Below are 17,263 nucleotides of genomic sequence, written 5' to 3' on the forward strand. Positions count from 1 at the left end.
TATTTTTGCACAAAACGAGTACAAACCAGAGAACATTTCTCGGAATCTAAAAGATTCTGTTGAATTTGAATTTGACACCATAAATGATGACCGTGTAAGAAGATTCATAGTTGGGGGTTGGTTGTAATTATCCAAACATGAGGAGGGGGTTTCGTAATTTGACCCTAATAGTAATGATCTATTTTTAATGAAGAATTGGTCTAAAGTTTACATATGTGGTGTCGGATCTACATGACTCTTTCTAAATTGTCGAAAATAGCTAATTCAGTTGCAAACATTGTGATCTTCTCTATTTCTTTGAACATATAAAAATATGTTTGAATCTTTCAATGTCGTGACAGGTATAAGAATGGCGAGCGTATCTTCTTCGTCAGAGGAATACAAGAAACTCGTAAACGAGATTACCAAAGGGAAAGAAAAAGTGAAACATCTAAAAGAATCTTCTTCCAAAATCGGAGATAGTGTTTTAGAGAGTAAGTTGGTCTCGTACGAGGAGGCTCTATCCCTTCTTAAACTATTTGCTCCACAAGGACAATGTAAGTACAACGTTGTGTCACCCTCATCAGACGAAAGGTGATTAATATTTTTACTAAAATTTTTTTATCATAAATGTATAAAATCCAAGGTGGTTGTTCTTCACTCTTCGAAATTTTCATCGATTAGCATATATTTTGTTCGGGTCTCTTTGCAGCGCACGGGTGACAGTGAGACCTAAGGTACCATCCGAAGAATTCGACGATGGATACAGTTGGAGGAAGTACGGCCGAGAATATATATTTGCTCCCCTTCTCACAAGGTGACGAATATGTATGCATGCTACTTGATCTAATCTACTTCTTTGTGCTCAATATACTACGGTCTCTCCCTTTCAAAATAATACACGTGTCTTTTAAGGTTTTTACACACACATGTTAAGAAAATGATCGTTAAATATTTTTTTCTGAAAAAAACTATGTTTCTGAATGTGCAGAACCTATTACAGATGTATAGATCATGTGAGGGAAGGTTGTATGGCTATGAAAGAAGTGCGTATGTCAGCATATGAGCCGAATGCAGTTGATATCACATACAGAGGGAAGCATACATGCCTGAGGTCGGCACATGTACCACTCGAACAAGTCCTCGGGATTTGACTCTCAAAAATGGGCCCTCACCGGACAAGTACTTCGTTTATGCTTTTATTACAACATAGGATTGAAGAAAAAATCTACTCCATTCATTGGGTGATTAAAGTTTTAGAGAATGATCGAGCTTGCGTTTTGACTAATGTACTCGGGGAGTTGTTTTTTGATAGTAGAGATAGGAACGCTATTATATCCGGGCTTGCAATGCGATGAAATCGCTCGAGTTGTTTAACATAATGGACTTTCATTGTTCGAAAGCATGAATTGAGTGGGGTCCACAAAAATCGGCCAGAGATCGAGCATCATGCTTGTGTGGTTAATCTTCTTGCAAAATTTTGATTTTCGGTGTTCTTTTTCTTTTTTTTCTTTACCAGGATGAAATTTGAATTGGTTTGGTTTTTCAGTTCAAATGCTAAGGATTGAATTTTTTCCAAAAGTACTAATTACGACCGTATTCGTCTGATCTCCACCCCTATGTAATAATCAAGTTACGGGTAATAATCAAGTTACGGGAAATGAATATCTGAAATGATGTTTCAAACTAACATTATTTGCTTTTTTAGACTATTCGGAACGCATTACACAAAATAAGAGTATGAGAAACAATTAACCAAAGAATTTAAGATATTTATTAAGGCACCTAGGTGCAATAACACGGCACTGCGGTTACAGAGATTTAGGTTGCAACCTAAGCATCCGGGTGCGCCTAAACGGCACCGAGGTGCCTGTCTACAGAGAGAGGGCTTTCACGGCCTCGTTATCTTTCTTATCTGGCACCGCGGTGGAAAAATACAGAAAGTGAGGTGCAGATCATCTTTTTTTTTTTCTTTTTTTCTTCTCACCTGAAAACTGGGTATGTAATTTAACAACTACATCTGACACAGTCACACGAGCACATCGATAAACACGGGAGAACAACAAAAATATGAGAGCCTAGCTAGAGCTGCTAAGATTCCAAAAAGCAATTAACATTGGAATAAAGAGTATTCATCTTGATATTTCATCTGCATACTCGAAAAGCTCAACAAAAGAATAATATCACAGAATTAAGGACAATTTCTAACCGAATATGAGTGAATAAAAATGAAAAATCTCATGTTTCCACAACATAAAAATCAAAATCCGGGTTCAGTAGGAGAGAAATCCTCAACTTCCACAACATCTGATAATGAGCTTTCAAAACCTGTGTCCAAGTTATCAAAGAAAACTAATCAGCAAAAGGTGTCATTTTTCATATATGGTTGAACTAAGAATGCTGGTAAATGAGCTATATTCACATTTTAAACTAAAAAATAAATCAATAGAAAGATATGATAATTACCTCCTTGCTTTTTGTCAGCAACAAAATCATATCATTAATTGCCGACACCAAATTCGGAACCAAAACTAGTGGTCGATCATAGAACTTAAATTGCAAGTCTATTACTGAATATACCTCTTACCTACATTCCAAATTTGGTCTTTACACATTTGAATCTAAAGCTTAGGGGTTATGATTCTCAAATATTCATTCGTCGAATCACATTACTGGACAACAATGTAAATAGCATGAGTTAAGTTAGGAACTACCTGTCCCAAAGATGACAGCCTAAGACTGATGCCCCCTTCACGTACACGCTATTCTCGGCTATCTGAAACACAAATAAACAAATCCAGTTGGACTAATCATAAATTGCAAAGCAAATAAAAATTCAAATGGAGCACAAATGTCTTTCGCGTACAAATACCTCTAGTACGGTCCTCTGAATCTGGATTAACAATGCTTTTCATGCTAGGAGACTTGATAATATGCAGAGTCTGACCGTCAATAGTTATCTTCTCAACCCATTCAATCTTTTTATAATCCCTTTCGCCTACGCTGCACGTATGTTTGAGCTTATCACATCCTGAGATCACCAATTCTTTAAGAGATTTGGGCAAACCATCAATTGGCAATGAAAGAAGTTTGGGACAATTAACGATTGTTAGACATTCAAGTTTTGTATCGGTAAGCACCGGCAACTCCTTTAGCATTTCGCACTCACTGATTTCAAGAATACGAAGATTAGGGAAACGACTTTCACCGGAAACTACAGACATTCCCCACGCAGTCATTTTCTTCATCTTTACTATCTTGAGAGACTCCAGACTTAGTAATCCGGAAAACCGACTACTAACAGTGTCCAACATAGGCATGTCTTCAATGACAAGCGATTTAAGATTTTCCAGTATCCTCAATTCGTTCAGGACGGAGTTCTTCGTACAACTCATCAAGTGAATAACTGAAAGCTGGGGCAGAGTGCTCAACCAGTTAGGAAACTTTTCACCATTATAATTTGCGATCACCAACTCCTTCACATTTTTATGGGGACAAAGACCGTCAAGAACTTCTTCACCATTTTTTACTGCGTCATTCCATACAAATTCGATCTTGTCAAGGAATGGCTTCGTGTGTAGGCTAGCTTCCTTTGCATCATCATGACTAAGTACATACTCAAGATTTACAATGCAAATGGATCCTCTTAGCATATCCATGTCTTTAAGATGTTGAATACCATGATGAATTTTACTCTTTCCCACTATAAACGCAGACAACGTTTCAAGATTCACCAATTTACGAAACTCCAATGGCATGTTTTGTAGCATACGTGCACTAAAAATAAGATGCCGTAGAGTAACGACGTTCTTCATGTTCTTTGGCCACTGCTTAAGTCCATCACATTTCTCAAGCTTTAGTGTCTCTAAAGCGGTGAGCTGCCCAAACAAATCGGGCAACGCAGAGAAAGGATTCCCAGAAAGATTGAGAAGGCGAAGACGCTTCATTTCAAAAATCGAATGGGGCACATTATCAATACCCATATTGCTCAAATCTATCACTCTTGCGTGCTTCATATCTAAAAGAAAATCAAACGAGACCTTGGTTGTGTGTCACTACTTTTGGATGACACTATCAGAGTCCGCAAGTTCTTCTTGTGTGAGTTTTTTGGCACCACATTATGCACAATCTTGCGGTCCACAAACATATGACGGGTTCCTTTTGGGAAGACGAATTCTTCTTTGCTTGTTTGTTCAACTTCGAAGACGAATTCTTCTTTGCTTGTTTGTTCAACTTCCCGGGAAAGGCAGATATCACCGGATATAAACCGGATCATGCTGTGAATCACATCATGGATTTTGTAAGAGTCTTGCCCCTTCGAATTTTGGTTTATGGAGAGACGGAAGAAAGCGGCCGATAGCAACTTCTTGAAGTAACCGCAAGCAACATCTTCCGGGCGCATCTTTCCCGTGGGAATTATTAAACCTTCTGCCATCCAGAGTAAAACCAATTCATTCATTGTGAATTCGTGAGAACTCGGAAAAAATGAACTATAAACCAAGCACGCTTTTAGCTCTAATGGAAGTTGAAAATAGCCAAGTGCTAACACCGGGAAGATTTGATTTTTAATCTCTGCCAAGTGCCATAAATCGCAGCTCAAAACGTACTCCCACTCGGTACGACCACGCTTGTAGCGGAGCATTGTACCAATAGTCGTCGCTATGAGAGGAAGCCCTTTGCACTTTTTTGCTATTTCCATCCGAATAGGCTCCAAGTGTAAGTCGTCTATATGCACTCGGTTCTTGATAATTAGTGAGCAATATTCATCGGTTAAGTCCTTCAAAACGATTGAAGGGGCGGTGCCGACAATTTGGGACACGGCCGTACTAGGAGTGGTAACCAAGACCTTGCTTCCTTTTAACCCGAACATGAACGGAGAAAACAATTGGGCCCAGTCCTCATAGTTTTCACTCCAATAATCATCCAAAACCAATAAAAACTTGTTCCCATGAATCAATTTCTGAAGTTTCATTTGAATGGAATCAATGTTCGATAACTCACATCTTTCTCCTAAGGCAGACTCTATTATAGACCTTGTGATGCTGATGATATCAAAATTTATACCCACAGAGGTCCACATCTTCAAATCAAATTTATCACCAAGTCTAACATCATCACCGTAAGCAATTTGTGCTACAGTTGTCTTTCCAATTCCGGCCATACCCACAATAGGTATGACAGAAACATCATCTCCCTCGTCGGCCAACAATGTATCAACAATATGTTTAATTTCTATGTCTCGTCCAACCACACGCATCTTGTCCACCACAGAACTGTAAGGCCTAGATTCTAAAACCTTCTTGGACCTCTCATTATTGTAAAGCGACTCAATATTTCTTTCAATTTTTTCCAACTTCTTCACTCGATTTGCTACTTTAGTGGCCAACTTTGAATCGAAAGTCGAAAGAAGCATGTTTCTTACCTCCGTTTCTCCTTCATTGGAGGAATTTTCAGAGAGCTTGGCTCTGTATTTTAGAACATCCAAATAAATTCCATCGAGCAAATCGTCGGTAGAGTACACGACTGAAACCGCAAATTCCAGTAAAACCTTCCATGCCTTTTCGTTAGAGGAAGTCCATCTAATTTCTTCCATGCTATCCAACATAGCTCTTATCTTCTCAATCTTTCTTTGCAGCTCCATTGTCGATTTATCAATATTCCAAACTGCAGAGAACTGCTTCGCAGCTTGACTTGCGAATTTCTGCCCTAGTATTCGGAGTGGAGTTTGTAGAAGAGGATTCATTTTTCTGCTGGTTGCGAATATGAACAAACACTAGCTTTGCTTTATTTTTAGTGAAAAGAAAGCAAAGACAAGAAAACATAAAACAAGAAGGAAACGGCTCTGTCTCTGTTTTGTACAAACTTTTTTTTTTTTTTTTAAGCAAACACCACAATGGTGCCACAGTACAGAGATTCAGGTTTCTCAGATGCGCTAATCCCGGCACCGAGGTGCCTGTCTACAGAGAAAGCTTCATTCAACCACCCAGGTGCGCTTCTCTTGCACCCTCGTGGAACATTACTGAAAGTCGTGTTTTTCTGTCGGATTACATAAATTGAATTTCTTTTTCTCATCCGGTAATTCTTTTTCTCTTATATATATGTCATATGTGTGTGTGGTTTAGTGTATTTTTAGTTTCTTATTTACAAAAGCATTTGTATCCCCATTCACTAGTGCGATGCAAGGGATCAATTTTCTTTTTCTTTTCTTTTTTTAATTCTTTTTTGAATAAAATAAAATTAACAAAAACTTTTAACAGTTGATATATAATATAATATATACCAAAAACATTAAAAATAAAAATTCCATTTTAGTTAATTTGAAGTTATCTTGGTCACGGACCTTCCAGAAAAACAAGTCCCATATATAATTTGAAGTTATTTTTTTACATTGTTTCTAAATTACTTTAAACTAATTTTAAAAAAAAAATCAAAATAATTAACGTATATGGAAAGCAATATAGTTAAATTACATGGAACATCAATATAGTGATTAAATTGTTATCCAAATTCTTGAAATGTGAAGTGTTGACCATATTTAGGGGTGGAAATCGGGCGGAATAGATTGGAAATGGCTTTTTCCGAAAAAATCCATTATAATTTTTAAATGCCTCGAAATTGGCGGAATTTCGGAAATTTCAAAAATTGTATTACTTTATAATCTCTTGAAACAAATTTGGACATAAAGAGAATTTACACAATGTCTTCACTCTTTTTCGGAATTCTATAGCGAAATGCATGAAAATCCAAAAACTAATTTACCAAAATTGCAATAAATAGAACCATATGTAGAAAAAATAAAAGTTCATTACAAATAAGTCCATCAAGGAATACTTATTCACTAAGGGGTCCACACAAAAAAAAATTTTGCCAAAAAATCATGATATTGTCAAGAGGTCTGTAAAAGACTAAAATACCCCCTCACATTTTAATATGCTCTAATTTCATCATTTTTATTTAATTTAACCTCAATTTGACCCCAAATTTCTCAAATTATTCAATTTTGAGTACAATTTCGTTCGTCGCCGCCGTTGACTATTTTTTTTTTCTCCTCCTTTTTTCGCCGGTTTTCGGCGTTGACTCTTTCGATTGTTTTTCTTTTTCGTTTTATTGTTATTTTTCTTCTTTCTGCCTGCGGTTAACGCCGGTCTCCGGCGGTGTTGACTTTTTTTTTTTTTTTTTGTTTTTTTATTTGATTTTTTTTCTTCAATATATTTTTGCTTGTTTAAATAAATAGTAATATTGTTGTCGTTTATAGTCATATTAACTATATTACTGTTACTCTGTTGCACAGTAATATTTACACAACAAAAATCACTAATATTGTGTAATAGAGTAATATTAATATGTTGTTCGTTCAACATAAGTAAACATAATAAAAAGCCAAAATAATTAATATTGATGTGGTTGAGAGTAATATTATTGTCATCCACAGTAATATTACTGTAACAACAGTAATATTACCGTCAACCATAGTAATATTATTGTGTTTACAGTTATATTACAATAGTAGACAATAATATTATTAAGTTAATCTGTCTACAACTCAAACAAAACAAAAAACCAAAAAAATTATATTTATGTGGTTGTCAGTAATATTATTGTGTTAATTTTACAGCCAACGACAGTAATATAATTACGTTGACTTGTCGAAAAATCAAACAAAAAAACCCGATAAAATAATAATATTGTTGTGGTTGACAGTAATTGTACTATCAACGACAGAACAACTACTGTCATCGACAGTATAATTACTGTTATTGATAGTACAACTACGGTCCATGTTCAGCGGCAAGCGTAAAAAAAAGGGAAACAATTTAGGGAAAAAAATATTAAAAAAGTTAACGCCGGAAACCGGCACCAGAATAAAAAATTGAGAAAAAATAAGTTCAAAAAAAGAAAAGGTCGAAATTGGATTTTTGTGGTCAAAATTGATTAAGTTGAAGTTAATTTGGGGTTACAATTAGTAATTGGTTTTAATACATTATTTCGCATTTATTTATAATACATATTTAAGGGATAAAATTGGCGAAAGAGATATAACCCTTGAACCTAGAATAATAAAAATGGTTGGTCAGGGACTTTGCATAAAAACACTAAAAAAAAAGGGTAAATTACAACCACACCCCTCAGGTATGCTTAAATAATTTTAAGGTCCTTATGGTATCGATAATTACATTCACCCCTGAAACGTAGTTAGAAACTCTAATGGGATAAGGCATTGGATACATTATTCCGATAGGGTTATAACGGACTATTACTTTTAGCTAGTGGTGGAGATAACAATAGAGTTATGGGGTGACATAGCTCCCCCAACATTTATTAAGTCACTCATAACTATTTGTTGTCTGCACCACTTCCTGAAACCAAATAGTCCGTTAGAACTATATCGTAATAACGTATCCAATGCATTATCCCATTAGAGTTTATAACTATGTTTCAAGGGGGGGAGTGTAATTATCGATACCACAAGGACCATAAAGTTATTTAAGCATACCTCAGGGATATGGGGGTAATTTACCCTAAAAACAACAATATACAACACATGGTTTTTGATATAAGAAAAAATGCAACAGATAGTTCTGAAGCTAATTTTTTTTTTTTCAAGGTTTTTAGTTTATTTGACCCTTATTCAAAATTTTCATATAAAATATAACATACATTATATTATGGAATTACAAAAATAAATCAGAAAATTATATTATATATTTCGAAAAACAATAAAAATAATTGTAACTAAAGTCGTCGGGAATCGAAATTTTTGGTAGTTTTATATAAAATTCCAAATCCGTGCCAAAAATGTACGGTTTTAAATTTGGATATTTTTTAATCGGAATCTGTGGAATTCCAAAATTGCATTCCGACACCCCTAACTACATTGCATTTTTTCTTTTTCTTTTTCTTTTATTTTATTTTATGAGATATATGTATGATGATGTTTTTTTTGGTATGTCTCGTGATTTTAAAATTATTAAAATATATTATTGAAATGATGTATAATGATGTTAATTTTAAATGTATTAAAAATCCCCATACTAGCTTATCATCGAATCAAGTTAATCAACTGCTGAATCTTTAGTGCATTAAATATTAAAACAATTAATATGGATCATGCAATTAATTCGCTAAATTTAATATTATCCATTTGTCCATTCTTTTATTTTATAATAAAACTTATTTATTATTTGAGATTTGAAATATATATATATTAACATTGTATATTAATGTACATTTTGGTAGAATTTTATACATAATGTATAAAATAATATATTTTTTGAGTTAACTACGGATAATTTAATTTAAACTTAATAACTTATTCATATCTTGAATATTCTATTATCAACATATATTATTTCCTCTCCATGTACCATATGTCGTTCTACTTTCTCTGTTCTTGGCTTCTTCAGACGATTTGAGAGTCAAACGCCACCAAATGGCATACTTTGACAGTAAGACGGCTCATTCGCCGATGACCGTTGTATCTCAGAGTATAAATGTTTGTTGTAGAGATGGAGAGAGATGGTTCATGTTTTTCCTTCATTTTTTGTCTTCACTCTTCTATGAGTGAGCGATACAGTCTTAGTGATGGGTAAAACGGAGAGTTTTGAGTGTGTCTGAGAGAATTTTTTTAAGTTTTAGGCTGGTGAGTCAGATCTAGATTTCTGGGTTGACAGTAATATTACTGTAACAATAGTAATATTGCCATAAATCACAGTAATATTATTGTGCTTACAGTAATATTTCAATAACAGACATTAATATTATTATGTTACTCCGTCAATAACTCAAACAAAATAAAAAACCCAAAAAAATAATAATATTGATGTGGTTGACAATAATATTATTGTGTTTACAGTTATTTTACTGTCCGACAGTAATATAATTACGTCGACTTGTCAACAAATCAAAAAAAATTAAAAAAATAATAATAATAACAAAAATAATAATAATAATATTGTGTTTGACTCTAATTGTACTGTCAACGGCAGTACAATTACATATATGTATTGTCAACGTCAGTACAATTACGTTAATGTACTGTCAGTGACAATATAATTACGTTAATTTACAGCCAGTGACAGTATAATTACAGTCTGTTAATGACTGCACAATTACCGTTAACGTTTAGCGGCCGGCGGAAAAAAAAAACCACTAAAAAAAGTCAATGCCAGAAACCAGCGGCGAAAAAAATAGACCAGAGAAAAAAAATATCGAAAAAGTCAATGCCGGAAACCGGCAGCAGAAAAACAGACCATAAAAAGAAAAGAAAATCGTAAAGTCAACGCCGGAAACCAGCGGCAAAAAATAATTTCTGAATTTTTTTTTTTAAAAAAAAAGGTCAAAATTGGATTTTTGTGGTCCAAATTGATTAAATTGGAGTTACAATTAAGAATTGGGTGTAAAGGCTTGGGGGTAATTTTGTTATATACATTAATTTTTCATTTATTTATAAAAAATATTAAAGGGATGGGCTTATTGGCGAAAAAGATATAGCCCTAAACCTCGAGCTCATCGAGTTATTTTTTTTTTGGCTCAAGCTCGAGTCCATTTTGCCGAGCTCGAGTCCATCTTCCTGTTTTGGCCAGATCAAGCTCGAGCTCGAGCTCATCGAGTTATTTTTTTTTTGGCTCAAGCTCGAGCTCGAGCTCATTTAGGTTTTTTTTAATTATTTATTTTTTTATTAAAAAAAATATTTATAGTAAAATGAAAAAAATTATAAAAAAATAATAAACTGTAGTTATATTGTTTTTAATTTTTATATATTATAATATTTTATCTTATTATGAATTATCTAAGTAATATAGATTTGTTTATGTTTGAATACTATAAATACTTATTATTAAAAACTATTTACTATTTAACTAATAATTAATATATATATATGTAAATTAAAAAAAAAAAAAAAAAAAAAACCCAGCTCGCGAGTTGTTGAACAACTAAAATTGGGCTCGAGCTTGTGCTTGTCCGAAGCTCGAACTCATGAGCTCGAGCTCGAGGTAAAAAAACCCAAGCTCGAGTTCGAGCCTTTGTCGAGTCGGCTCGGCTCGTTTACCACCCCTAACCGCCACACAGGTAGAAGTGAAATCAAAGAAATCTCTTTCTCCTCCACTGTTGCCTGCTGCCATTATTTTCTATTTTATGTTTTGTTCGTACGAATCAACCGGGCACCAAGCCTTGCGCGGTGCTTCATCACTAGTATATATATAGAGGTAAGAGGTGATATGACTCCCCGAACATTTTTTAAATGCTTATTACTTTATATAAGATTTATAAATTTTTATCATGGTAGCATTAACGCCCCGCGGAAAAAAAATATAGTGCACATCGGTCCCCAGGACATGAAATCTTGACTCCAGTAATTGTTTGAGGGGTGTGGCTGTAATTATCAATACTAGAGGGACCTTAGAGTTATTTTAACATACCTTAGGGGTGTAGGTGTAATTTACCCTAAATATAATCACGCATATAAATTATAGGGTAAATTACGAAAATCCCCTGGATTTGGGCTAAATTACGAAAAATACCCCAAATATCCGTAATTACCAAAATTTCGTCGACATTTGTTTCAATAGTACATTTTTGCACAAAATGGGTACAAACTAGAGAACATTTCTCGGAATCAAGAAGATTTTGCTTAATTTGACACCATAAAAGATGAACGTGTACGAAGATTTATAGTCGAGGGGGTTGGTTGTAATTATCCAAATATGAGAAGAGAGTGTCGTAATTTGACCTTACTTAAGAGGTGGCCCTAATTTAGTCTAATAATAATAATCTATTTTTTATAAAGAATTGGTTTAAAGTTTACATATGTGGTGTCAGATCTACAAAACTCTTTCTAAATTGTCAAAAATAGCTAATTCAGTTACAAACTTGTGGTCTTCTCTATTTCTTTGAACATATAAAAATATGTTTGAATCTTTCAATGTCGTGACAGGTATAAGAATGGCGAGCGTATCTTCTTCTTCTTCAGAGGAATACAAGAAACTCGTAAACGAGATTACCAAAGGGAAAGAAAAAGTGAAACATCTAAAAGAATCTTCTTCCAAAATCGGAGATAGTGTTTTAGAGAGTAAGTTGGTCTCGTACGAGGAGGCTCTATCCCTTCTTAAACTATTTGCTCCACAAGGACAATGTCAGTACAACGTTGTGTCATCCTCATCAGACGAAAGGTGATTAATATTTTTACTAAAAAAAATTTATCATAAATGTATAAAATCCAAGGTGGTTGTTCTTCACTCTTCGAAATTTTCATCGATTAGCATATATTTTGTTCGGGTCTCTTTGCAGCGCACGGGTGACAGTGAGACCTAAGGTACCATCCGAAGAATTCGACGATGGATACAGTTGGAGGAAGTACGGCCGAGAATATATATTTGCTCCCCTTCTCACAAGGTGACGAATATGTATGCATGCTACTTGATCTAATCTACTTCTTTGTGCTCAATATACTACGGTCTCTCCCTTTCAAAATAATACACGTGTCTTTTAAGGTTTTTACACACACATGTTAAGAAATGATCGTTAAATATTTTTTTCTGAATGTGCAGAACCTATTACAGATGTATAGATCATGTGAGGGAAGGTTGTATGGCTATGAAAGAAGTGCGTATGTCAGCATATGAGCCGAATGCAGTTGATATCACATACAGAGGGAAGCATACATGCCTGAGGTCGGCACATGTACCACTCGAACAAGTCCTCGGGATTTGACTCTCAAAAATGGACCCTCACCGGACAAGTACTTCGTTTATGCTTTTATTACAACATAGGATTGAAGAAAAAATCTACTCCATTCATTGGGTGATCAAAGTTTTAGAGAACGATCGAGCTTGCGTTTTGACTAATGTACTCGGGGAGTTGTTTTTTGATAGTAGAGTTAGGAACGCTATTATATCCGGGCTTGCAATGCGATGAAATCGCTCGAGTTGTTTAACAGAATGGACTTTCATTGTTCGAAAGCATGAATTGAGTGGGGTCCACAAAAATCGGCCAGAGATCGAGCATTATGCTTGTGTGGTTAATCTTCTTGCAAAATTTTGATTTTCGGTGTTCTTTGTTTTTTTTTTTCAAGGATGAAATTTGAATTGGTTTGGTTTTCCAGTTCAAATGTTAAGGATTGATTTTTTTCCAAAAGTACTAATTACGACCGTATTCGTCTGATCTCCACCCCTATGTAATAATCAAGTTACGGGAAATGAATATCTGAAATGATGTTTCAAACTAACATTATTTGCTTTTTTAGACTATTCGGAACGCATTACACAAAATAAGAGTATGAGAAATAATTAACCAAAGAATTTAAGATATTTATTAAGGCACCTAGGTGCAATAACACGGCACTGCGGTGCCACACTACAGAGAATTAGGTTGCAACCTAAGCATCCGGGTGCGCTTAAACGGCACCGAGGTGCCTGTCTACAGAGAGAGAGAGAGGGCTTTCAAGGGCTCGTTATCTTTCTTATCTGGCACCGCGGTGGAAAATTACAGAAAGTGAGGTGTAGATCATCTTTTTTTTTTTTCTTCTCACCTGAAAACTGGGTGTGTAATTTAACAACTACATCTGACACAGTCACACGAGCACATCGATAAACACGGGAGAACAACAAAAATATGAGAGCCTAGCTAGAGCTGCTAAGATTCCAAAAAGCAATTAACATTGGAATAAAGAGTATTCATCTTGATATTTCATCTGCATACTCGAAAAGCTCAACAAAAGAATAATAAATCACAGAATTAAGGACAATTTCTAACCGAATATGAGTGAATAAAAATGAAAAATCTCATGTTTCCACAACATAAAAATCAAAATCCGGGTTCAGTAGGAGAGAAATCCTCAACTTCCACAACATCTGATAATGAGCTTTCAAAACCTGTGTCCAAGTTATCAAAGAAAACTAATCAGCAAAAGGTGTCATTTTTCATATATGGTTGAACTAAGAATGCTGGTAAATGAGCTATATTCACATTTTAAACTAAAAAATAAATCAATAGAAAGATATGATAATTACCTCCTTGCTTTTTGTCAGCAACAAAATCATATCATTAATTGCCGACACCAAATTCGGAACCAAAACTAGTGGTCGATCATAGAACTTAAATTGCAAGTCTATTACTGAATATACCTCTTACCTACATTCCAAATTTGGTCTTTACACATTTGAATCTAAAGCTTAGGGGTTATGATTCTCAAATATTCATTCGTCGAATCACATTACTGGACAACAATGTAAATAGCATGAGTTAAGTTAGGAACTACCTGTCCCAAAGATGACAGCCTAAGACTGATGCCCCCTTCACGTACACGCTATTCTCGGCTATCTGAAACACAAATAAACAAATCCAGTTGGACTAATCATAAATTGCAAAGCAAATAAAAATTCAAATGGAGCACAAATGTCTTTCGCGTACAAATACCTCTAGTATGGTCCTCTGAATCTGGATTAACAATGCTTTTCATGCTAGGAGACTTGATAATATGCAGAGTCTGACCGTCAATAGTTATCTTCTCAACCCATTCAATCTTTTTATAATCCCTTTCGCCTACGCTGCACGTATGTTTGAGCTTATCACATCCTGAGATCACCAATTCTTTAAGAGATTTGGGCAAACCATCAATTGGCAATGAAAGAAGTTTGGGACAATTAACGATTGTTAGACATTCAAGTTTTGTATCGGTAAGCACCGGCAACTCCTTTAGCATTTGGCACTCATTGATTTCAAGAATACGAAGATTAGGGAAACGACTTTCACCGGAAACTACAGACATTCCCCAAGCAGTCATTTTCTTCATCTTTACTATCTTGAGAGACTCCAGACATAGTAATCCGGAAAACCGACTACTAACAGTGTCCAACATAGGCATCTCTTCAATGACAAGCGATTTAAGATTTTCCAGTATCCTCAATTCGTTCAGGACGGAGTTCTTCGTACAACGCATCAAGTGAATAACTGAAAGCTGGGGCAGAGTGCTCAACCAATTAGGAAACTTTTCACCATTATAATTTGCGATCACCAACTCCTTCACATTTTTATGGGGACAAAGACCGTCAAGAACTTCTTCACCATTTTTTACTGCGGCCTTCCATACAAATTCGATCTTGTCAAGGAATGGCTTCGTGTGTAGGCTAGCTTCCTTTGCATCATCATGACTAAGTACATACTCAAGATTTACAATGCAAATGGATCCTCTTAGCATATCCATGTCTTTAAGATGTTGAATACCATGATGAATTTTACTCTTTCCCACTATAAACGCAGACAACGTTTCAAGATTCACCAATTTACGAAACTCCAATGGCATGTTTTGTAGCATACGTGCACTAAAAATAAGATGCCGTAGAGTAACGACGTTCTTCATGTTCTTTGGCCACTGCTTAAGTCCATCACATTTCTCAAGCTTTAGTGTCTCTAAAGCGGTGAGCTGCCCAAACAAATCGGGCAACGCATAGAAAGGATTCCCAGAAAGATTGAGAAGGCGAAGACGCTTCATTTCAAAAATCGAATGGGGCACATTATCAATACCCATATTGCTCAAATCTATCACTCTTGCGTGCTTCATATCTAAAAGAAAATCAAACGAGACCTTGGTTGTGTCACTACTTTTGGATGACACTATCAGAGTCCGCAAGTTCTTCTTGTGTGAGTTTTTTGGCACCACATTATGCACAATCTTGCGGTCCACAAACATATGACGGGTTCCTTTTGGGAAGACGAATTCTTCTTTGCTTGTTTGTTCAACTTCGAAGACGAATTCTTCTTTGCTTGTTTGTTCAACTTCCCGGGAAAGGCAGATATCACCGGATATAAACCGGATCATGCTGTGAATCACATCATGGATTTTGTAAGATTCTTGCCCCTTCGAATTTTGGTTTATGGAGAGACGGAAGAAAGCGGCCGATAGCAACTTCTTGAAGTAACCGCAAGCAACATCTTCCGGGCGCATCTTTCCCGTGGGAATTACTAAACCTTCTGCCATCCAGAGTAAAACCAATTCATTCATTGTGAATTCGTGAGAACTCGGAAAAAATGAACTATAAACCAAGCATGCTTTTAGCTCTAATGGAAGTTGAAAATAGCCAAGTGCTAACACCGGGAAGATTTGATTTTTAATCTCTGCCAAGTGCCATAAATCGCAGCTCAAAACGTACTCCCACTCGGTACGACCACGCTTGTAGCGGAGCATTGTACCAATAGTCGTCGCTATGAGAGGAAGCCCTTTGCACTTTTTTGCTATTTCCATCCGAATAGGCTCCAAGTGTAAGTCGTCTATATGCACTCGGTTCTTGATAATTAGTGAGCAATATTCATCGGTTAAGTCCTTCAAAACGATTGAAGGGGCGGTGCCGACAATTTGGGACACGGCCGTACTAGGAGTGGTAACCAAGACCTTGCTTCCTTTTAACCCGAACATGAACGGAGAAAACAATTGGGCCCAGTCCTCATAGTTTTCACTCCAATAATCATCCAAAACCAATAAAAACTTGTTCCCATGAATCAATTTCTGAAGTTTCATTTGAATGGAATCAATGTTCGATAACTCACATCTTTCTCCTAAGGCAGACTCTATTATAGACCTTGTGATGCTGATGATATCAAAATTTATACCCACAGAGGTCCACATCTTCAAATCAAATTTATCACCAAGTCTAACATCATCACCGTAAGCAATTTGTGCTACAGTTGTCTTTCCAATTCCGGCCATACCCACAATAGGTATGACAGAAACATCATCTCCCTCGTCGGCCAACAATGTATCAACAATATGTTTAATTTCTATGTCTCGTCCAACCACACGCATCTTGTCCACCACAGAACTGTAAGGCCTAGATTCTAAAACCTTCTTGGACCTCTCATTATTGTAAAGCGACTCAATATTTCTTTCAATTTTTTCCAACTTCTTCACTCGATTTGCTACTTTAGTGGCCAACTTTGAATCGAAAGTCGAAAGAAGCATGTTTCTTACCTCCGTTTCTCCTTCATTGGAGGAATTTTCAGAGAGCTTGGCTCTGTATTTTAGAACATCCAAATAAATTCCATCGAGCAAATCGTCGGTAGAGTACACGACTGAAACCGCAAATTCCAGTAAAACCTTCCATGCCTTTTCGTTAGAGGAAGTCCATCTAATTTCTTCCATGCTATCCAACATAGCTCTTATCTTCTCAATCTTTCTTTGCAGCTCCATTGTCGATTTATCAATATTCCAAACTGCAGAGAACTGCTTCGCAGCTTGACTTGCGAATTTCTGCCCTAGTATTCGGAGTGGAGTTTGTAGAAGAGGATTCAT

The 17,263-nt window shown here is 35.6% G+C and overlaps 5 protein-coding genes across 5 annotated transcripts; 2 read left to right on the plus strand and 3 right to left on the minus strand.

Annotated features, from left to right (window-relative positions):
* The first annotated feature begins 349 nt into the window (after positions 1–349).
* On the plus strand, positions 350–1,547 carry LOC148767601 (putative WRKY transcription factor 46). The gene is made up of 4 exons (XM_088824690.1): positions 350–573; positions 692–796; positions 971–1,093; positions 1,499–1,547. Exons 1-4 carry the CDS (start codon positions 350–352, stop codon positions 1,545–1,547), a joined length of 501 nt encoding a protein of 166 aa, XP_088680816.1.
* A 692-nt stretch (positions 1,548–2,239) lies between these two features.
* LOC148767602 (putative disease resistance protein At3g14460) lies at positions 2,240–3,995 on the minus strand. Its single transcript, XM_088824691.1, has 2 exons — positions 2,852–3,995; positions 2,240–2,307 (listed from the first exon to the last, which is right to left on the minus strand). The coding sequence occupies exons 1-2, from the start codon at positions 3,993–3,995 to the stop codon at positions 2,240–2,242; spliced, it is 1,212 nt and encodes a 403-aa protein (XP_088680817.1).
* A 2-nt stretch (positions 3,996–3,997) lies between these two features.
* LOC148767603 (putative disease resistance protein RGA3) lies at positions 3,998–5,722 on the minus strand. Its single transcript, XM_088824693.1, has one exon. It carries the CDS (start codon positions 5,720–5,722, stop codon positions 3,998–4,000), a length of 1,725 nt encoding a protein of 574 aa, XP_088680819.1.
* A 6,193-nt stretch (positions 5,723–11,915) lies between these two features.
* Positions 11,916–13,100, plus strand: LOC148767604 (putative WRKY transcription factor 46). The gene is made up of 3 exons (XM_088824833.1): positions 11,916–12,149; positions 12,268–12,372; positions 12,528–13,100. The coding sequence occupies exons 1-3, from the start codon at positions 11,923–11,925 to the stop codon at positions 12,688–12,690; spliced, it is 495 nt and encodes a 164-aa protein (XP_088680959.1). The 5' UTR covers positions 11,916–11,922; the 3' UTR covers positions 12,691–13,100.
* Positions 13,101–13,782: 682 nt separating this feature from the next.
* Positions 13,783–17,263, minus strand: LOC148767605 (putative disease resistance RPP13-like protein 1). Its single transcript, XM_088824694.1, has 2 exons — positions 14,395–17,263; positions 13,783–13,850 (listed from the first exon to the last, which is right to left on the minus strand). Exons 1-2 carry the CDS (start codon positions 17,261–17,263, stop codon positions 13,783–13,785), a joined length of 2,937 nt encoding a protein of 978 aa, XP_088680820.1.

Source organism: Erythranthe guttata, chromosome 10 (genome assembly GCF_056151865.1).
Source record: "Erythranthe guttata isolate IM_541 chromosome 10, IM_541, whole genome shotgun sequence".
In the NCBI taxonomy this organism is placed as follows: Eukaryota; Viridiplantae; Streptophyta; class Magnoliopsida; order Lamiales; family Phrymaceae; genus Erythranthe; species Erythranthe guttata.